The sequence below is a fragment of the Castanea sativa genome, chromosome 7 (assembly GCF_040712315.1).
Source record: "Castanea sativa cultivar Marrone di Chiusa Pesio chromosome 7, ASM4071231v1".
In the NCBI taxonomy this organism is placed as follows: Eukaryota; Viridiplantae; Streptophyta; class Magnoliopsida; order Fagales; family Fagaceae; genus Castanea; species Castanea sativa.
Genome location: NC_134019.1, coordinates 24,022,184 through 24,045,206, shown reverse-complemented (window position 1 = coordinate 24,045,206; position 23,023 = coordinate 24,022,184). Strand labels below are relative to the sequence as shown.

General features: G+C 33.2%; 3 protein-coding genes across 3 annotated transcripts; 1 reads left to right on the top strand and 2 right to left on the bottom strand.

Annotated features, from left to right (window-relative positions):
* Window positions 1-274: 274 nt before the first annotated feature.
* Window positions 275-1,060, bottom strand: LOC142642579 (pathogenesis-related protein 1-like). Its single transcript, XM_075816962.1, has one exon. It carries the CDS (start codon window positions 995-997, stop codon window positions 515-517), a length of 483 nt encoding a protein of 160 aa, XP_075673077.1. The 5' UTR covers window positions 998-1,060; the 3' UTR covers window positions 275-514.
* A 7,169-nt stretch (window positions 1,061-8,229) lies between these two features.
* LOC142642493 (pathogenesis-related protein 1-like) lies at window positions 8,230-8,967 on the bottom strand. Its single transcript, XM_075816853.1, has one exon. It carries the CDS (start codon window positions 8,950-8,952, stop codon window positions 8,401-8,403), a length of 552 nt encoding a protein of 183 aa, XP_075672968.1. The 5' UTR covers window positions 8,953-8,967; the 3' UTR covers window positions 8,230-8,400.
* A 12,002-nt stretch (window positions 8,968-20,969) lies between these two features.
* LOC142642787 (L-type lectin-domain containing receptor kinase IX.1-like) lies at window positions 20,970-23,023 on the top strand. Its single transcript, XM_075817210.1, has one exon. It carries the CDS (start codon window positions 20,988-20,990, stop codon window positions 22,986-22,988), a length of 2,001 nt encoding a protein of 666 aa, XP_075673325.1. The 5' UTR covers window positions 20,970-20,987; the 3' UTR covers window positions 22,989-23,023.

Below are 23,023 nucleotides of genomic sequence, written 5' to 3'. Positions count from 1 at the left end.
AAGGAAGTCAATACCGTATCGGAGGCTGTACCAATTTGGCTACCGGTACGATATATTTCGGATACCGGTCAATACCGGTGTACCGTTTCAGGTTTACCGCTATTTTATACACACACATACCAAAATCTCTAGAACCATGTTTATAAATATATAATATTTCACTTATATTATAGTAAATATAAAAGTCTATTATAAAACATTACCTCAATTCAAAACAAATTATTCATAGTTTTAGACTTTAGTATCAAATAAAAGAAAAAAAAAACACAATATAAAAAATAGAAAACTTAGTTGTTCATTGCATACTAAGAAAACAAATGAATTGTAATCGGTGCAAGCTCTAACTGAGGTAAAACCTGAAGATACTGGGCTTGAATCTAGAAAAATATGAATCAGAAAATGATTGTTTGATCAATATCGACCATTGTTATTCTCAAGTGCCAAAATACATGGCTTATTTAATAGTAACTCTCTAAACACAGATGTTTAGAGGACATAATTGATGAAAAAGCTCCTAGTAAGGCCGCTGCCCGACAAAGTTGCCACGGGGATCATAGTTGCAACCGATGAATGTGCCTCCATTGTTGCATCGCACTTTGGCGCAACCTAGACGAACTGAGTTGCGCCAAACCACCTGAGTGTAGTGGCCACATACCCCACCAACACAAGAGTTAGAATTGTAGTCATACTTCGACTTTTCTGCTACCCAAAGGTTCACTGCAGCGGTGCCAGTGAGGTCACCAGTGCTACCTGCAAGGTTTTCACCATAAGGACCACCCGAGTGCACAAGTCTGCAATCACCCTTATGTTGATTGGCATAGTTCTGTGCAAAAGTCGCTAAGTTTGCGTCCCATGTTATAGCTCCAACACCCACTTGCGCACGGGCTGCGTTGTGAGCATTCACGTAGTCTGCAGGTGAGTTTTGGGCGCAGGAGAGATGGACTATGGCTAAGAACAAGACACAGCCAATGGCTTGTGAAAAGTTACTCATCTTCATATTGGTTTCTCGGCTATAAAACTTAAAAGCAAAGCAATACCTTAGGTGGGTGGTATAAAAATGAAGTATGCATGAGGGGTATTTATATAGGGATATTGTGGCTGAAAATTGCTGTCATTGTGGAATTTTACTTGGCAAATATTGAATAGTTGAAAGACTAATGTCACCAGGAAAATCCCATTTGGAAAAAACTAATTGCGCTTCTCAATGGATGGCATCATTACAGGGTTAGAGTAGCACATTGGTCAAATGAGCTTAAATGCTCATTTGCTGCAAGAGATACTGATGCCCATGACTGCTTAAGAAAGACTAAAGTTTCTGAATTCTCGGCAGTTGAGCTTTGTTTGATTGATTGAAATTTTAATGTTTGAATCGATTGAGGATTGTGACAGTTGTCAGTTTCAAGTTCATTAAGCAAATCGTGTTACTAGGGTTTTCGTGTTACTAAAAAAAAAAAACAGAGGCCCCCTAGAGGGTGTGATTAAGACCTCTTTCTTTTTAGGAGTTGTTCATTTACATCTAGGGTTTGATTGTATTGAGCTCTCTCAAAACATCATCTAGTGTTCAAGATTGAAGGAGCTGAAGATTCGAAAATCCCGAAAATGCTGCATCCATTTGAGCAAATAGCTACAAGACTTTGAGTATAAAGTTGTGAACTCATTTGAGAGGATAACTACAAGAGTTTCAGATAATTGAAGACATTTAGCTTCTATTAGAATTTTGTAATTCAAATATCATTGTAATCTGTACATTTGTTAATATAAATATATACAAGCAATACAACTGAATAGCATGAAGTTCAAGTTTGACACATGGCACATCTCCCCTGAGCAAGAAAGTTCGAATCACAATTTCACAAACGTAGCGTGAAGTTCTTAACTGGCTAAACAAAAAAAACTTTAGTTTATTCGCCAATTTGACTACAGAATATTCCTGCTAGAGTTGTATTATCTTCAACTTGGCATTTCAGTTTGGACACCAGAATACAGAATTGTATAGATGATAGATATGTGTCCTCTTTGGCATGGTCTAGAAGACGTGCTCGAATGGTCAATGGATGATACAAAGTTCCTAGTTTTTTATTTTGTCCCTCTTAAAAATATATGTATAAATGAAATAGATCATAACAAATGACAAATCTAATACAATATTTTCCAAATTGTCTGCTTGGTCACTTCCAAAGTTTGGTTGCTGCTTTCCATTTTCGACACCCTAAGTGATAAGCAGTTTATGCATTATCTTCTTTGCCAAAAGAAAAAAATCTAATAATGCTTAATTGTTTCGGACTATTTTCTAAATGCAGAAGGCAAAACATAAGAGGACGAAAACTCAACCTATCTAGACGCACTTCCGTAAATATAATAAATATGAGTTCTTTGAATTTCCTGTGAAAAACTCTGTAACCAATTAAAATATAACAAAAATCAACTGTATTGTATTGTCTTGTATGAATTGTTATTTCCATTTTATAACTATTTGAAAATTGTTAGGAACTTAGTGGTTTTTAATAGGGATGAATAGGAAATTGTAGGCAGTCATCTCTATAGAGAAATACTAGTAAGAGAGAGAAAGAAAATGCACTAAATAATGAATTGATTTATTATTTAATATTTAAAAAATCCTAATGAATAACAAAGAATATTGAGGCTCATATTATGTTTTACTTCAATTTCTTGAATGTCTAATTGGTGCGAGTTTAACAATAGAAGATTTACCTAAGAGAAATTAATTCAGGACATCTTTTACATTATCATATCTAGGTTTAATTAAAATTGTCCGTAGAATTTTTTAAATATCTGATAGAAATATATATATATATATTTTTTTTTTGAGAAAAAAATATCTGATAGAAATAGAATGCTTTAAATCCTTGTAAACTTTCTTTTTCTTTTTCTTTTTCTTTTTTTTTGCGTGGAAAATATCCATGTAAAACTTAAGCAATATAGTATAAAACACACTGAGATGTTTAATTGTTTATGATTATTAGTATGCATAATATAATATCGTGTATACTTGTGTTGATGGCTGTAGCGAAAATCCTGCAGCGTGGGTGACGGTCCTTTCTAAGTTTTACAAAAAGTCAAATAGCCAGGAAGACTTTAGTGGCTTAGACCGAGATCAGCATGGACCAACCTTATTTATTTATAAGTTGTTATTACAAGATGGAGCCGAAGGCAGCCATCACAATAATACCCCCTTTTCTTTTTTTCTTTTTTTTTGCTAATTTTTTTTCCTTTTTTTTTTTTTTTTAAAGTAATGATTATTACATGCAGTGTATAAACCAAGAATATACAAGATTTCATAATTTTACAATTATAATTGAAATTGTGTTTTTACAAATAATATATATGATTGTATATAAATAACTGCATCAACAATAATTAAAGATTATAGAGAAGTGTCCGTGCTACATCCTATGATCCTATAAACGGTCTTCTTTTATTCCTTTCTCTTTGAAAAAAAAAAGTAATTAAAGATATATTTTGACTTTTCAACAAGATGGAACATGTGGTTAATACAATGGTCCCATATGGATGTAACGGGCGGCTATTGCCAACATACTTGTAAGTTGTGATGCAAGATTAATTAAGGACAAAAGAGAAATAGCAAAAGATGACAGGAGATAAGGACAGAGCATCATTGCATCAATAGTTCGGATATTCCTTATCTGTAGAAGTAAAGTAAGGGAGACATGAATTTTTTCCTTTAGAGTTTATTAATGGAGGGATGAGGACCTAAAATGATTTTTTTTTTCTTGTCCTTATATTTTATTTTCCAAGGAAATTATTATATATATATATATATATATATATATATATATATATATATTTCCTGGCTAATTAAGCGTGTCATTCTAACATCCAGTCTATTCTCTATGGTACTTAATCACCTAGTTGGCGGTTGCAAGCAATGCATAATTGCTCTAGTAATAAAGAATGCTATACTTTTTTTATTAACAATTGTAATTGCCTCCTTAATATTACATTTAAAAAATATATATATATAAGTTTAGAATATTCAAAAATATATTCTCATCCCCCTTCTCTTATAGGTATGTGTATGTGTTTCTCAAAAAAAAAAAATATATATATATATATATATTCTATTTTTAAAATTAATCAATTCACCTAATCAATTTTTACAGCTAATTAGTAATCAATTCCTTAAACAAAATCCAAAAAGTCAATATTGAAACTCTAAACTCACCTACCACCTACCCCATTTACTTCAGTTGTATACCACACTATGCATTAGCTCTAGTTTTCCTTCTTACTTCTCACTAAAAGCTTTCACCTTAACAACTTCCTCTCCCTCCCTCTTTCTTGTTTAATTGTCTTTTTCTTCCTTCAGCTTTTTGAAGCCTGTTATTTTTTACCTCTTCAATAGTTCAATTCTTCACCTTCCATCAGCTACATGCTATCCTAGACAACCACAGAGGTAATTGTTTTTTTTTTTTTGTCTTGGATTATTAAATGTTTGTATCTATATTTTTATTGAGTATGTTGTATCTCTTTTTTATTTGGGTCCCATATATACTTGTAAATCTACAAAATGTTCTTTCTTTTGATCCATTTTATATATATAAAAAATAAAAAAGTTATGGTATTACATCTGGAAAGCCAGCTATACCTACAAACTCAAGTCAAACCTATGAAGATGCAAACAAATACAAATCCACATGTAACACTAGATTGAAAAGCTAGAGGTCATTTTGTTTCTAATAATAGAGTTAGTTACACTGATGTGCACTTGTAATACTTTTATGTGACGTTTGGTACGGGGAATCTACATTACTCTTGGCATCCAGATTTCTAGGAATCACATTCATAGGAATGTAGCTATTCCTATGTTTGATTTCATTGGGAATCTCTTAAGATTCCTAGGAATGTGAGATAATAACGTTTTGCTTATTCCTAGGAATCTTAAATGAATTATTTATTTTTCCTATTCTATCTTTAGATTTGAATGTGAACTACCAAGTCCTTTTATAAAAAAAATCTTCCTCTAAATAAATAATGAAAAACCAAATATATATAAACTATTAATTATGACAAATTTATTAAAATTATAGTCTAACATTTCAAAATGAGGTATAATACAAAAATAACTATTTAAATTCTCAAATGTTTTTATTCTTAATAATAATTTTTAAAAGAGTTTAATCTATAACAAAACAACCTGATAACATTTAGGTCAATAAGATTATAGAAGTAACAATAAATGTAAAAGTAGTTCATCAACAATGAAACAAATGCGATCTATTACATATATAATGTATTCACCCCTGCATTTGTGAGTACTTGAATAAAGATAAGAGAAAAGATATTGATGGTTTTTTTTTTTTTTTATCTTAATTGCTTAAATGATGAGGAAAAATGGTTAAAATTGTCAATTTATAAAAAATACAATTTCCTTTAAGTTTGGGAATCTGGATTCCCACATGTTTTAAAGAGAATCCACATTTCTACTGAGAGGAGTTTAAAGAGGAAATCCAGATTCTCCTGACATCTGATTCCCTAGCGTGATTTGCAACTAAACATGATAATCTTTAAACATTCTTTGGAATTCTAAAATATTACTAGTACCAAACGCCAAATTAGTGGTTCTTATAGTTTGTAATACAGTAGTCACCAAGGTTGGTTATCCTAGTATGTAAGTATATATACTTGGAATCCTAAAACATTACCCGTACCAAACGCCAAATTAGTAGTTCTTATAGTTTGTAATACAGTAGTCACCAAGGTTGGTTATCCTAGTATGTAAGTATATATACTTTGTAGTTTATCAAAAGTATATATACTCCGTTTTTAGTTACTGATTAATGTTAAGCACATAACTATTATTCAGTCCATAGCAAATACTTCTGAAACTCTTTGTTCTCCCTTTTCTTTTCTTTACATTCTTTTTTATTTGGTTCATTGTATATTTAGGTTAATATGTTATATATTACATATTCTTATACTTCATTTTACTCTCTGTTTTTGCCTAATTGTTTTTTAATAGGTGATGGAGGGTGGAACATCTAGTACCCACAATGACAAACCTGAGTCTCCAACCACAAGTAATACCAATGCAGTTCCTCCTAAGCGTCCTAACAAAAACCAAATCTGAAGTTTGGGATCACTTTTCGATGATGGGTGATTGTGATCCTAATCACCCTAGAGCATCATATAATTACCATGGTAAAGATTATGGGTGTTGTGGGAAAAGGGATGAGACTAATAATTTATGGAATCATCTTTATAATCAATGCCCCACATTTTTAAGGAACTTGGCTTAGGTAGGAAACATCCCTTCTCTATCTTCCATTTGCTTAAACTTGATTAGATTGATTACATTATAAATGATAGCATGAATAATATAATAACAGTAACATTCATTTTTTCTTATGTTGTGGATGATTGATTAGGTTGCTACCTGCTTTAGAGGAATTCAGCTTAATTTTTGGTGTGGTATTAGACTTAAAGTTGATTGATTTGTTGTATTTTGTGAAGAACTTTCGTTAGACTTGTGTTTATTTTCAATGAGTTTAATTTTGATTACATTGTGGCTTTTGTGACAATGCATACAATTTTGAAGTTTATTTGCTAGGTTGGTATGTTATTATTTTGAATCTTTGATGTGATTTTGGGAATGTTAAGACTTTCGGTTTATTGATTTAATTTTCCTCAATTGTAAGGTAGTAGCTTACTATTTTTTTTCCCCCTTTTTTTTTTCTTTTTTTGAGTAGACAATGTCGAATAGAGATGATATATCTCTTTTTTATTGATCCTATGTTTGTTTTGGAATTGAGATTATTCAATGAAATCTGTCTTTAGTTTTTTGTGTGCATTAGTTATATTTTGAGATTATTTAGTAACAAATTGTAATTTGTGATAAATTAATTTAAAAGAACACTTTTATTACTAACCCACCAAATAGCTTGGGACACTATAATGGCTTAGAGTGAACAGCATGGACCAACCTTATTTATTTATAAGTTGTTATTACATGATGGAGCCGTAACCATAGAAGGCAGCAATCACAATAATACAATTTTTTTTAAAAGTAATGATTAATATTTACAGTGTTTTAAAAATATTATTTTAATTAAAATTATATAATCCTATTTTCAAAACAAGATTTTACAATTTTATAATTATAACTGAAATTGTATTTTTACAAATAATATATATATGACTGTATATAGATAGTTACGTCAACAGTAATTAAAGATTATAGAGGAGTGTCCATGCTACAACCGTGTGAACGGTATAATCCTATAATCTGTTTTCTTTTATACAAAATTTCTCTCACCAAAAAAAAAATAAATAATTAAAGATATCTTTTGACATTTAAACGCGATGGAACATGTGGTCAATACAATGGTCCCATATTGGATGTAGCGGGCGGCTATTGCCAACGTACGTGTAAGTTGTGACGCAAGGGTCAATTAAGGACAAAAGAGAAATATCAAAAGATTAAAGATGAAAGGAGACAAGCACATTAGCATCAACAGTTCGGATATTCCTTAACTGTTGAAGAAAAGTAAGGGACACATGATTTTTTTCCTTGAGAGTTTATTAATGGAGGGATGAGGACCTAAAATGGTTTTTATTTTTCTTGTCCTTATATTTTATTTTCCAAGGAAATTCTAATATATATATATATATATTATATTTCCTGGCTAATTAAGCTAGTCATTCTAAAATCTAGTCTATTCTCTATGGTACGTATTCACCTGGTTGCAAGCAATGCATAATTGCCCTAATAAAAAGAATGTTTTACATTTTTTATTAACAATTGTAATTGCCACATAATTTTTTTAAGAAAAGTTGTAATTACCTAAAATCTTGTAGATGAATTGGTATTTTTTTTGTGTTTCTCACTGAAAAAATCAAAGGTTCAAATTAATCTCTCCAATTCCGTTAACCCTATTTTTCATACTTTCTTTCTTAAGTTAAGAGCAATATAATTGGAAATGAACAAAAATACCAAAACTAAGAGTAGTTGGATTTTAGATTTGTCAAGGTGGAGCATTGACGCTGGCCTTTGAAGAGCAAAATTGAAGTAATGCCTTTGTCTGTCTCTGAAGAAGATGAAGCTATTCATGATAGTCATGCCGGTGCGTTTAGAATGCCACTCGAAAGGATAAGAACGAAAAACAAAAAAATTACAATTAAATAAATCCAATTACTAGTATTAATTCTCTTCAGTATAACAACACAAATAAGCTTGCTACAAGAAATGTATTCATTGGTCAAGCAGCGATAAACTTTTGTCTCATTTTTATTATTATACCCAAGAGCGATTGCATAGTTCTCAAGATGGGAGCAACTTGGATCATATTCACTTATTATTAACCAATATATATATATATATATATATATATATATATATATATATATATATATATATATATCCTAAGCATTATATATGCCTGGAACTTCTTGAATAACTCTTAGATAGGGACGCTGATTGACATAGTTGCCTGGGGGGTCATAGTTGCAACTGATAATGGTGCCACCATTGTTGCATCGAACTTTGGCACACCCCAAACGCACTGAGTTGCTCCAAACAACCTGTGTATAGTGGCGGCACTCACCACCAACACATGAGTTAGAATTGTAGTCATACTTGGGCTTCTCTGCTACCCACATGTTCACAGCGGCTGTGCCCGAAAGGTCACGGCTACCCCATGCTAGGTTCTCACCGTAAGGTCCTCCTGAATGCACAAGTTTGCAGCTACCTTTAAGTTTCTCAACGTAGTTTTGGGCATAAGAAGCTACTTTTGCATCCCATCTCATGGGCCCAACACCAACTTGTGCACGAGCTGCGTTGTGAGCATTGAGGTAGTCTTGTGGTGAGTTTTGGGCAAGGGAGACATGGACCGTGGCTAAGCCAATGACACAAATAATTGCTAGTGAAATCTTAAACATCATCATGTTTGGTTTCTTTTGATGATAAATGAACATTTATGAGGGGTTATATATAGTGATATAAAGTTAGAAAATGATATAAAGCTAGTCTAATAGTGGATTGTTGGAGAGCATTGAAAAAATGGTAGTCGACAGAAACACTCCCCTTTGGGCACAAATCTAAACGCCATCGCCATCGCCATCGGGCAACTTTATTTTATGATAATTCCATCGCATAGCTTTACGATAAGATTATCTTCTTTTTTTTTTTATGAATTAAGATAAGATTAATTAGTAGCAGTTTGACTGACTTTTATTATTATTTTTTTATACCAACTTGGAACTTGTCTCACATAAATAAGGTACATACGACAAATTATGTAAAGAATGCGACGACATAAGAGATTAACTTTTTTCTCAAATGACCCTTTTTTTTTACGTTATGAAAATAGTTTAAAAGTTGTTCACCTTGCCATATTTCTGATTTCCTTAAAATTTGGCAAATGAAAATGCATTCACATTAACAAAATTTTAAAACCAACATAAGACAACAATAATGGTTTGATGAACACAGATTCACAAATAAAGCTGTCCAAAATCCGCTATCAATAAAATGGGCTACAATCACATGGCTAATTACCTTCTTGTGACCAAATTTCAAGCAATTCTATTACTATCACTGATGATTTCTACCAATTACATGGGGATTGACTTCTTCTGCTCAAGGAAATTCCTTTCCTGTCTATTCTATATCACATGGTCTCAAACAAATTTTTTTATTTTTTTTGCACCATGCGTTCATGTTTTCACCACACTATTTATAACACAATTTTCACTTTGTTTTAAATCTAAAACCTTAATATACTGCTACCAAGCTATAATTCGAACTTCGGATGACCACTTGATCAGTTCTATTTATATTTTTTCATTCTCATAGATCTTTCTTTTTTCTTGACATTTTTATTATTTTACAACACGTTATTAGTATGAAACTCTAGCCAAAATCAAAACATGAAGTTATCTTCATTCTACCTTCAAAATCAAAATTATTTATGTGATACTACAACTCACCGTAAGTTTCTCCCAATAAAAGTCTTTCAGATTTAGCTGGACCGAAAGGGACAAAATCCAGTGGAAAAAAAGTCACGCCACCCAAAAAAAACAATCAAATTATTTTTGGGCAATTTTAATTACCTAGTTACCTGGCAGCTGCAAAAGTAACTTCAGCAATATGCTATTGACCAAGTCAATAATTTTTGAAGAAAGAAGCTATGGGAAGAAATGGTCTGACACCCCTAAATTTTGGTGCAGTTGCTATAATACCCATGAACTTTTAATTTAGCTAATTTAGTACTGGAACTACACACATGTGCTAACTCACTACATCTTTTATTATACTGTTAAAACTAACATTTGAACTCATGTGAAAGACACGTTCAACAAAAGTTACCAAATCCCAACCCCAGGTGAACTGATTGAGAGGAGAAAAAATTAGAGTTCAGTTTTGAGAGGCAAGGGGAGATCGAACCAGATCTTTCTTTCATGGCTCGTTCGACTTGGAGCCAGAGTTCGTGTTTGGCTGTCAATTGCACTATCTTGCCACGTCCTCTTATGAATTCTCCATTTTATTTTATTTTGTGCAACAAGGTGAACATATTTATTGTAAGAAATTCTGAATAATTGTATTGTATTTCTCAATTAAAAAATATACATGTGTGCCTTTATATAGAAGACATAGGAGTACAATACAAGTAAAGGTGTAGTACAAGAATGTGTGCTATACAAGTAATCTAGTTGAGCCTAAAGCCCACAACACGATATATGTTAACAGCCATCTTCAAACTCAAGGTGGATGTGAGACCAACTTGAGGTTGTCAACCAAAGTACAAAGGCTTCCCTTAAGATGTGACTTGGTGAAGATATCTGCAAGTTGATCAAGAGAAGACTGAGGTCAGCTTGAGAGCACCATGGACAAGATGATAACGGATAAAATGACAATCGATCTCGATGTGTTTAGTCCGTTCATAGAAGACATCATTGTGAACAATATGAATGGCACTCTTGTTATCACAATAAAGAGAAGTAGCAGAGGATGTAGACACACCTAAGTCTTTGAGAAACCATCGTAGCCAAAGGAGCTCAGATGTGGTATCAGCAAGGGCACGATATTCTGCTTCAATACTGGAGCGGGTCACATGAGTTTGTTTCTTGCTTCGCCAAGAAATCAGAGAAGAACCAAAAAGAAAGCAATAACCAGTGGTGGACCTGCAATCAGTGAGATCTTCTGCCCAATCAGCATTAGAAAATGCACGGAGGATAAGAGGAGACTGAGCAGAGTAAAAAAGACCATGGAAGAGAATGCCCTTTAGGTACCAAAGAATGCGCAGAACAACAGCATAGTGAGTCGATCGCGGAGCAAACAGATACTGACTCACCTAGTGAATAGCATAGGAAATGTCTGGACAAGTAACAGTGAGATAAACTAAGCTGCCAACCAAGCGTCTGTAAAGAGAGGGATTAGACAATGGTTTCCCCCCTGAGAGAGTCAAATGCACATTAAGCTCCACTAGAGTGTCAACAGTCTTGCTATCAGTGAGTCCAGCTCGAGAAAAGAGTTCAGAGGCATACTTGACTTGAGTAATGTAAAGTCCATCTACATAATGAGTGATTTCAAGACCCAAAAAGTAGCTGAGATGTCCAAGATCTTTCATCACAAACTGCTAACTGAGAAAATCCTTGAGTTCTTGAATGCCACTAAGGTCATCATCAATTATGATCATATCATCCACATATAGGAGAAGTAAAATAATGTCTTTGTCAGTGCGACAAAGAAATAAGACAGAATCATAATGACTGGCCATGTAACCCAAGCGAGAGATGGTAGAGCTGAATTTAGTAAACCAAGCTCGTGGAACTTGTTTAAGGTCATAAAGTGCACGTCGAAGGTGACAAACCTTGTTTGAGTTAACAAATAGACCAGGAGAAGGTTGCATATAAACTTCTTCACTTAAATCCCTATTAAGGAATGCTTTTTTGACATCCATCTGGAAAAGGTCTCATTTACTAGCAGCAGCAATAGCTAAGAGGGCATGAACAAATGAGATACGAGCAACAAGAGCAAATGTCTCTTCATAATCAATCCTATATTCCTGTGTAAAATATTTTGCAACAAGACGAGCTTTGTAGCGCTCAATAGACCCATTAGAGTCTTAATCTTGCAGATTCACTTACAACCAATCACAGATTTCCCAGAAGGGGGAGTGACTAAGTCCCAAGTATGGTTTTTGAATAATGCATCAAGTTCCTCTTTCATTGCAATCTGCCATAAAGGGTCAGTGGAACCCTCACGATAGATGTGAGGCTCGTACAATGTAGCAAGGGCAGTGTAACAATGATAGTCAAGTAAATGTGTAGGAATGGATCTTACCCGAGTTAAGTGATGACGTGGAATGTCTTGTGCAAGATCTTCAGGAGAAGCAGGAGCAGGGGACCCAAGCTCAGGGTTGGGTAGCTCGTCTTCGACCTGTTCATCTTCCACCTGTTCATTAAAGGGGGAACTAGGAAATGGATCAAGGATATTTGGTGGTTGGATAGAGAAGTCTACAGGAAAATCAAGAGCAGCTACAAGAGGGTCAGGAGCAGCTATAGAAGGAATACATGTTTCATCTGGAAGATCTAAGATAGAGGAGGAAGATAGAGAAGCACCGAAGTGAGAGAGCTCGACAAAGAGGCGATGTTCCTAAAAGACAACATTACGGGAGACACGAAGACGATGAGAAATAGAATCATAACACCGATACCCCTTTTGAGTTTTGTCATAGCCAAGAAAACAACAAAGCCTTGATCGAGGCTCAAGTTTGTTGTGCTCATGTGGCTGAAAAAGAACGAAACAAGAAAAATCAAAAGAGTGAAGGTGGTGATAGTCTGGAGGTGACCTAAAAAGGCGTTCATATGGAGTTTGATTTTAGATGACAGGGCTGGGAATGTGATTAATAGCATGAACAGCAACTTCGCCCCAAAAAGGAGTAGAAACTTTGGCAAAGAGAAGGAGAGCACGAACAGTGTCAAGAATATGACGGAATTTTCATTTGGCTCTACCATTTTGTTGAGAGGTACCTGGATAAGTTAGTTGATGAACAGTGCCATAGGAATGCTCGGAAAGCATATTGAGTGTACTCAAAAGCATTATCAAATCAAAAAATTTTGATACTTTTAGAAAATTGAGTTTTAACTATTTTTTGCAAAATTAGAATATACTTGCAATAATACAGAACGATGTTTCATATTAAAAATCTAGCTATAACGAGAGTAATCATCAACAAAGACAACAAAATGTCGAGATCCACCAATACTAGAGATAGAGGAAGGCCCCCAAACATCAAAATGAATAAGGTCAAAGATATCAGTGGATATTGATTCACTAGTATTGAAAGGCAAAGCTGGTTGTTTTCCTAACTAACATGAAACACAATTAAAATTTTCTGTAGACACTGAACCTAACAAACCTCTAGAAGCCAATTGTTGTACTTAAGAAGAAGATGCGTGACCAAGTTGAGTATGCCAAAAAGCAAGGGAAGGAATAGAAGAAACTGCAATAACTGCGGCAATAGAAACAGAAGCAATAAGTGGAAGACGAAGGTTGTCCACGGGAAACATACACCAACCTCTGGGACCGGTCCCAAGCTCCTGTTCGGTCCTTAGATCCTGCATAATACACCTAGAATAATCAAATATAATGTGATAACCCAACTCAGTTAATTGTCCCACATAAAATAAATTGTAAGTAATGTCAGGAACATTAAAGACCCCAAGAACTGAGAGGTTGGAAGTCGAAACGGAACCTATATTGTGACCAGACATTGTGGAACCATTTGCTGTGTGAATATTAAGAAGGTGTCGTGCAAGTTTAAGTTCAGAAAATAAGGACGAGTGAGGTGTCATGTGATTGCAATAAGCTGAATCCATAAGCTAAGAGGAAGGAGACATACTTGATAAAGTTGAGAGAGAAGAGCAATAAGATGCATTACCAACCATACGAATGACATTAGCGATGATGTTTTTAAGGTTATCTGTGGACATGGTGAAAGTGCGACTTGAAGACTTAGATTGTGCAGAGATGGGAGCCATTGATTGGACACTCTCAGTGTTAACAACAGTAGCAGCAGAAATTGAAACAGCTAATTTGTGCGATGATAGCAAGTCTCAATATTGTGGTCAGAACGTTTGCAAAAATTGCAAAAACGTTGGTTGGATTGTCAGCTACGATTATTGCAACAACAAGAAGACATGTCCTTATTCTTCATTTAGAAGCAAAATATACAAAAATAGATTGTAAAAATGAAATTTACGTGAAAAAACTGAGTAAGGAGCACCTGGACTGTAAAAAGTCAACCCTAGAAAAAAGTCAACTTTCAAAGTCAACCTCTAGTCAAAGTCAAAGGTTAGGTCAACGATGACGTGGCGAGTGACGTCAGCAGGCAATGGACGATGATGTCAGCTGATGACATGGCAGTGACGACGTCACCTAGGGCTGACGTCAACAAGTGCAGATTTGGAGTGTGGAGACCCGTGATGACGCGTGAGGAAGACCATCGGCGCGTGGCAGCGCATGAGCTTCAGCATAGAATCTTTGGGCGGCGCGTGAGAGTGCGTGAAAGCTCCGATGACTGCGAGGTTTTCACGATTGAGTAGATCGGGGCGAGACGATCATTATGGTACCTGAAAAATGTTTATCGAAGCAAGATGCACGGCGAAGACAGTAAGTGCAGTGGTTTGTGTGGTGTGGGACTCCTCGACAATGACAACTGCAGGTCCGGAACCTAAGGACAACGACTTGAAGACATCGGAGGTTCTACGGCAAAAAACTGCGGCGGCTGCTGTGATGACAGAAGCGATGTTGAGAATGGAGTAACACCAATAAAGACAAGATTGCTAAGAAAAGGTCAGAGCAGTGGCTCTGATACTATATTAAAAATACTGAATAATTGTATTGTATTTCTCAATTAAAGAATATGCATGTGTGGCTTTATATAGGAGACATAGGAGTGCAATACAAGTAAATGTGTAGTACAAGAATGTGTACTATACAAGTAATCTAGTTGGGCCTAAAGCCCACAACACTATATACATTAACATTTATAATACCACGGTAAATTGTATAGTCTAAATCTTTTAAAGCCTCACAGATTCGAATGGCTTGCTGAATCTATCAATCAAATAATAATAATTTATATATATATATATATATATATATATATATATATATATATATATATATATAATAGGTGAAGCAGAGAGAAACTCTAATTGCAATTCTAAATTAGAATACTAACTTTGTGCCATGTGTCAAGATTCATGTGGTTCCATTTGTCTAAATTTAAGTAGATCAGTTGTAATTCTGGTGTGCTCCTTTTTTTTTTTTCCCCATACCTACGTATTTCAAGGTTCATATCCCCACACCTGCATGTTTCAAGGTTCATCTCCCCTTCTCCAATAATTAAAACATAAAAACCTTCATCTCCTATCAATAATGTATGTATTTGGGTATTTTTGTATCTTATAAAAGAAGAGGTTTTCCATAGATGCGGATTGTACTCACAATTTTAATGGTCTTGGTTTATGCTTCCTAAGATTTGATTACTTCTTTCTTTCATCTGCCTATACTTTCGTTCGTTTTTGTGAATAATTGTTATTGTTTAATTATAAATTTTTTTTTCCCTATCATTGATGTTGCATGTTTATTTTCTGTTTCATAACAAGTTGCAAGGAAACTTAGAATTTTAATGGTCCTGGTTTATGGTTTGCAAAACGAATTCCAACCATTCCTAAGGTTTGACTGCTCCTTTCTTTCATCTGCCTATTATTTCCATCCTTTTTGTGAACAATTTTTATTCTTTAATTATAAAAGTTTTTGTGTTTGCCTATGATTGATGTTACATGTTTATTTCCTATTTCATGTTTCAGAAAAGTTTTTTTGTTTGCCTATGTTAAAAATTTCCCTTGATTGCATAATAGTATATGTTGTAAATAGCTTATTGTCTAAACAAATGCCGTTTATGTTTGCACTGTTTATGTCCTTATTTGCTGTGCATTTTTCCCGCACAGGAGATTGTCATAATATTGGAAACTTTGTTGCCAACGAACTGAGGCTTTAGAACTACTGATTTCCTTACCAAAGGTCAACTCTATTTTTATTGTTTATGTTGTTATTATTATTGGTGAATTACTTGATAGGCTATTCTCAAATCATTAAAAAATATGAAAAGTAATTAGTTGTGATGTTCCATAGCATCTGCTTATTTTGTTAACAAAGGTCAGTTTTTTTCCCCTGTTTATGTTGTGATTACAAAAATATGGTTCGTTTTTAACCCTGATAATGTATAGGTAATTGCTTATTCTCGTGAAAAAGGTTAGCCACTTTTTTATTGATAGTGTTGTTAAAATTACCGATAAATTATATGACTTAGTGTTAATATGTTTCGTTAGAGCCTTAAACATTTTTGTTTTAATGGGTTATATTTTTTAAAAATATTGTAGAAAAGATCCATGTTCAGAAAGATTATTTTCTTTTATGATTAAAATATAACCCATGTTGGAGTGAAGTTGCATTAGATCTAAATTATATTTTAATTAAATTAACCTCAGAGAGAGAGAGAGAGAGAGAGGCCAATTGATTTATTGCTAAAATCAAAGAGGCCAAAATCAACGAACCTCTCATTTCAAAAAATGAAAGAAAAAAAAAATGAACAGTCAAAAAAATAATCATTAGTGTCCTCTACATTCATAATCCACATCTTTGCTCCCATAATCCCTAACAAAACCTCAGCTTTTGGAACTCCTAGATACAGAGCCTCTACTTGAGTCCAATCAAACTCAATTACTAAGAGAAAGTGAAGATGGATGAACAAACTGCTTCCTCGGCCCAATATATTTTAGAGATCTATCAAGATATCTCCTAAAAGCAAGACGAGAGCCCTTACTTCAAAAAAGCTCTTCGTATAGCAAAAGATATCTTGAGTAAAAAAAAATATATATGGGAAGGAAAAGGGCTTGGATTCCTATGTATTCAAGGAAAAGGAATCAAATGGATCCCTCATTTTAAAAAGGATGATATGGATTTTTACCCCGTTTGAAATATGAAATGGAGTTAAGTTAGGTCAAAGATTGACCTTAAAGAATGGTTAATTTAAACCTATTTTTCAATTATAAAATTGTAGCATTATTAGATAGTACTTCTATGATTTTTTTTAGTGCATGAAAGCCCCGATAAAATAAATATATAAAATATTTTAATTCATTAATATCTTGGTCTAATGATAAAAATAATCATTATAAAGTAAATATTATATATTCCAATTATATTGTATTTAAATAGTTAATTAATAAGAATGTAACAGTAACTTAATTTGTTATATTTGCTAATAATCTTAAATCAAGTGGGTAACTAAACAACTTTTTTCAGTTTATTTATTTATTTATTTTTATTTTCTATTTCATGTTGGACTATAACATTACAAATCAAGTAATAACTCCACCATGACATGGTTACATAGTAGTTAATTAGGTTTGCCACGTTGCATTGTAAAAAGCTAGATTTCTTATTTTCTTTCATTTCATTTTTGTCACTTTGAACAGAAACTAACAAGGTTATACTGACTTATACATGACAAGAATTATATCATATCAATTAATAATTTATGTCACATTGAATAGTAACCACACAAGTCTTTGATAATTTTTTTTTCCAAACTATAAACTATTATAAGAGTCAAATTCGATGGGAGGTTTCACCATATCACATGATAATAACTCGTATTTATTATCTTTTTCATTTTTTTGTCACTTTAAACATATAATAAAAAGATCACACATAAACATCCATGACTAAACTCATAATGACTAGATATATACTAATTAAAATTGAATACATAATATGTTGAGTGATTTAAATGAATCACATTTCTTGTCACTCTTTAATAATTTACCAATATTTGAATATAAATTTAAAGAAAGCAGTGACCCAATTTTGAATCTATCTTTATAGTTGTTTCTAGATTCTTCTCATTGTACGGTTTAATAAGTAATAATTAATAAGTTTGATCAAATTTCTTCTCTATGTTATGACTTTTTTCCCTTCTTTCTAAGCAAATTCAATTCCTTTATGTTTTACATTGATTTTTGTTTTTGTTGATTCAGTGAACTGGTTTGTGTTATATTCCAGGGATTCGAATCATTGCCCATTTTCTAATACTGTGAATCGTTAGGGAACTAAAATAGAAATTCAATGAACCTAATTAACCACTAAAATTGACTGTAAAGTATTAATATTAACGGATAGAAACAATGAAATTCATTAAGAACCAACTGCAATACAAAATTCTTTACAAATTGAACCATTTCACCATCAAATTCATGTATAATCATTTCAAAATTCTTAAGCACGTGATTATATGTATTGTTATTTAATATCATACTATGAACCTTAAAAAATGATTTTATTATAAATAGTAGATGAAATGTTACAACACTATTTCAAACAAAACAACAATATGAAAACTTTTAAAAACCTTCCTAATGACATATGGGTTGAAATCTTTTTGAAAGTGGGCAAAGATTTGGCAACACTCTTAGGAAACATTAAGCTAAGGTAAAAAAATTATTTCTTCAATTTGTTTCTACTTATTCATTTCCCTCTATAGAAATAATTCAGTCTATTAATTTAATTTTTTCCTTTGTCTTAATTAGTTGCAAACGCTTCAAGAAGTTAACAAAAAAGAAATTAGTCCTCCAACAAATTGAGCTGACTCCATATTTCAATCATCTAGCTCTACTACATGACAAAGAAAAAAGCTTAATATTTTCATGTTATGAAGCAAAAAATCTTTATGCACTACTGATAATGGGAAGCTACCAATATTTTTTGAATGAAGAAGTCGTTGTATGAAAAAAATAATTGAAAAAACTCTTCCATGTGACAATTTTATTGGACCTTATATTTATGGAATCATACTACTTTGTGAGTCAAATAATGAAGGCATTGATAACCTTTTGGAAATTTTAAATGATGAACATGGGAAGCATTGGCTTGTTAAATGCCGAAAAATGCTTCGACTACTTACTGCAAGAACCGACATGTATAAAATTTCAAACTTTCAAGCATGCCACAAAATTAGAATGAGACATTGGAAACAAGATGAGCCTTATCCTTACGGTTATAAAGAATTTGTAGTGACGTGCAAAAGATGCAATATTCTGTTCCATTGTTAATTGTTTGTTAAGCTTTGCAAAAGTTTTAAAATTATGATTTCCTTAATGGTTTGCCAAAATCAATGATTATCGATTGTGGAAAATTCAAAGTGTAGTCAACCTTATCCTTATGATTATCAAAAATTTGTAGTTAAATGCAATATATATTTTTAATTTTTTTTTTTTACCTAATTCTACCATCTTTGTGATAAACCCAAAAAGACAAAAAAAAAAAAAAAAAAAAAAAAATTGACCAATACTATCACTACAATTAACCATTTTCCGTGCGGTTATCAATAGTATTTAAATTATATATATATATATATATAAGAATTATACTATGCATCTTAATATGTATTTTTCAGTATATCCACGCAATTGTAAAAAAAATTACATAATGCAAAGTTTTGTTAATCAAAATTTTCTGGTTAATAATATAAATTTAGACTTAACTAAGCCTTCTAAATATGAATAAATCTACATAATAATATCTTTACAACATTTTTTAAAGACTTAACAAAATATAAGAATGACTATTTATCAATAGTATTTACATTATATATAGATAAGAATTATACTATGCATCTTAATGTGCATTTTTTAAGTATATCTATGCAATTATAAAAAAATTACATAATGCTAAGTTTTGTTAATGAACTTTTCTGGTTAATAATGTGAATTTAGACTTAACTAAGCTATTTAAACATGAATAAACTTATGATAAATAAATAAATAAATAAAACCAATAATATCACCTAAATAATAAAATGTAATATTTTTTTTCATTGTTTTATTAAATGATATCCACTCCCGTTTAATATTTAAACATGAATTTAGACTTAACTAAGCCTTTTAAACATGAATAAACTCATGATTAATAAATAAATAAAATAAAACTAATAGTATCATTTAAATAATAAAATGTAATTTTTTTATTATTTTATTCAATTATATTTATTTCCGTGCTACGTCCGCACGGATTACATACTAGTAATAACAATAATAATGTCAAACTTAGACTAAAAGTTGAGAGATTGAGAGGGATATTTGTTGGCCAAATAAAATCAAACAAAATCCCCACTCGTTTGAATTGGAGCTGCAATCGCATTTGACATTTGACAAGAAATAATTGCGTCTAGGTTTCGCCAAGAATACTTATTTTCTGTATGGAGTAAGGAGAGAACATAGAGTAATTGAGAAAAAGAAAAGACGTGGGACCTATTGTGGGGCACATTTTAATGTGAGAGTCCGAAGCAGACTGCCTAAGTTTTTTTGTTGTCAAGTCTTGATCAATACAGTTGATCCATACCGTACGGTATGCTACAGTGGAGCAGGTAAAGCAGTCCTCTTCTTTCCTATTTTCTAAGAGTAGCTCCTCTCTATTGTCCGGACTCTGAAGGATGCATAGTGTATGGTTCAGAACCATAAGTTTTGGCTAAATAGAGTTGTTTGCAAAAGCATCAAACAGTGCGTATAAACGGACTCACCAAAATTTTTAAACCGCCCAAAACACTATTCATACTAACCTCTTCGCTCTTTTTAATATGGATTCACGAAAGTTTTGTTAATTTTTTCAATTTTTTATAAAAAATTTATTAAAATAAATAATTAATATATACTTTAGAATATATATTAACCGGACGTTTTAATATAAGTAATGGAAATAAGAATAGAAATAAAATAAGCAGTATAATATACATTGACTTGTAGTTGAGACTGTTGAGTCAATAATTTTGAAGATGGATGGTATCTCAGGTTGATGTCGTAGCCGTCCAGTCCCTAATATCACCTATCATATTTGATAACAGTTGGCAAACCTCTACGCCCCAAACCCACTGTCTCTAGCCATGGTTTTCCAGGCACTGAAGCTCCGTATCATCTACTTGTTAATAAGCATTTTCCTCTTGCTCATAAACCCTTGTGCAACTCGGATATTCTTCAACTACACCGATTTCAGTCAAACAATCAACAACAAACCTATAATCCGAACAGGAAACGCTACGATATCAGGTTCAGTGATCCAACTCACGCCAGATGAAGTGGACAACTGGGGTCGAGCCATATATTCAGAGCAGATGCATCTTTGGGACGAGAAATCAGAAAAAGTGGCCAGCTTCACTTCCAACTTCTCCTTCATCATCAATTCTCAAGGTAAAGACAGATATTCAGATGGGATCACGTTCTTCCTCTCAACCCCAAATTACCCTGTTCCTAGCCCAACAGATGGCGCCGGCCTCGGTCTTCTGAGCCGCAATCAAATGAATGACGCCACTTTCCTGGCTGCAAATAAATTTGTTGCAGTGGAGTTTGATACATTTCCAAATGAAGAATTTGATCCACTGAATTCAGTTCGTGAACACGTTGGTATCAATATCAACAACTTGAAGTCTCAGATCTCCACACCATGGTATTGTACTATTAAGGAGAATAGAACATATAGTGCACGTATCAATTACGATTCTAGTACACAAAATTTAAGCGTTACCTTCACTGGTTTCAATTATGATAACACCATTATTCAACAGCACCTTTCTTTAGTAATTAATTTGACAGATCATTTACCAGAATCGGTTGAATTTGGGTTCTCAGCTTCGACAGGATTGATTTCTGAGTTGCATATTCTTTCCACTTGGTCTTTTGAATCGCCATCACCTTCTACGATTCAGCAATCGCCAGCACCTTCTGTGGAGAAGAGTAAGGATGAGCCAAAGACAAAATTGGTGGTGGGCCTGAGTTTAGGTGCAAGCATTTTAAGTATTGGTTTGGTGTTGGTTTGCTTTTTGTATAGGAAAAAGTGTCGTGAAGGGAAAGGAGAAAAAGAAGAGGAGCTTGGCTTTGTTCTTTCAATGGATAATGAATTCGAACGAGGTACTGGACCAAAGAAGTTTTCTTACAACGAATTAGTTTCTGCAACGAGCAACTTTGCAGAGGAAAATAAGCTTGGACAAGGAGGGTTTGGTGGGGTTTATAAAGGATATTTAAGGGTCATTAATTCCTATGTTGCTATTAAGAGAGTTTCAAGGGGATCTGCACAAGGGATAAAGGAGTATATATCTGAGGTGAGGAGTATTAGTCGACTCAAGCATAGAAATTTGGTGCAATTAATTGGTTGGTGCCATGAGAAAAATGATCTTCTTCTAATTTATGAGTTCATGTCAAATGGCAGCTTAGATTTGCATCTTTTCAAAGGTAAAAGCTTGTTAACATGGGTGGAAAGGTATAATATTGCGCGAGGCCTAGCATCAGTACTGCGATACTTACATGAAGAATGGGAACAATGCGTGTTGCATAGGGATATTAAGTCAAGCAACATCTTGTTGGATTCAAATTTAAATGCAAAGCTTGGGGATTTTGGCTTAGCTAGACTCGTGGACCATGTAAAAGGATCACAAACCACAATGTTGGCTGGGACCATGGGTTATTTGGCGCCTGAATGTATTATGTCGGGCAGGGCCAGCAAGGAGACAGATGTATATAGTTTTGGGGTTGTAGCTTTGGAGATAGCTTGTGGAAGAAAACCAGTTGAACCCAATGCAAAACAAGATGAAATTATTATGTTAGAGTGGGTTTGGGAGCTTTATGGAGCAAGGAATCTTCTTAAGGCAGCTGACCCTAGATTGGGTGGAGATTTTGATGAGCAGCAAATGGAACGGTTGATGGTTGTTGGACTTTGGTGTGCTCATCCAGATTACAATGCCAGACCGTCAATAAGAAAAGCCATTCATGTGCTTGATTTTGAAGTTACATTACCCATTCTCGAACCAAAGTTGCCTGTGCCAACCTTTCTTACCCCTCCAATTATTGCATCAACATCTTCAATTAGTAAATCAGAAAACCACTACGATTAGGGCTTCTTTAGTAATGATGTTCAAGTATTGTTGTT

Bases quoted from the DNA above. Each gene is read 5' to 3' on its own strand.
- LOC142642579 (XM_075816962.1), bottom strand. From the start codon at position 997: ATGAAGATGAGTAACTTTTCACAAGCCATTGGCTGTGTCTTGTTCTTA.
- LOC142642493 (XM_075816853.1), bottom strand. From the start codon at position 8,952: ATGTTCATTTATCATCAAAAGAAACCAAACATGATGATGTTTAAGATT.
- LOC142642787 (XM_075817210.1), top strand. From the start codon at position 20,988: ATGGTTTTCCAGGCACTGAAGCTCCGTATCATCTACTTGTTAATAAGC.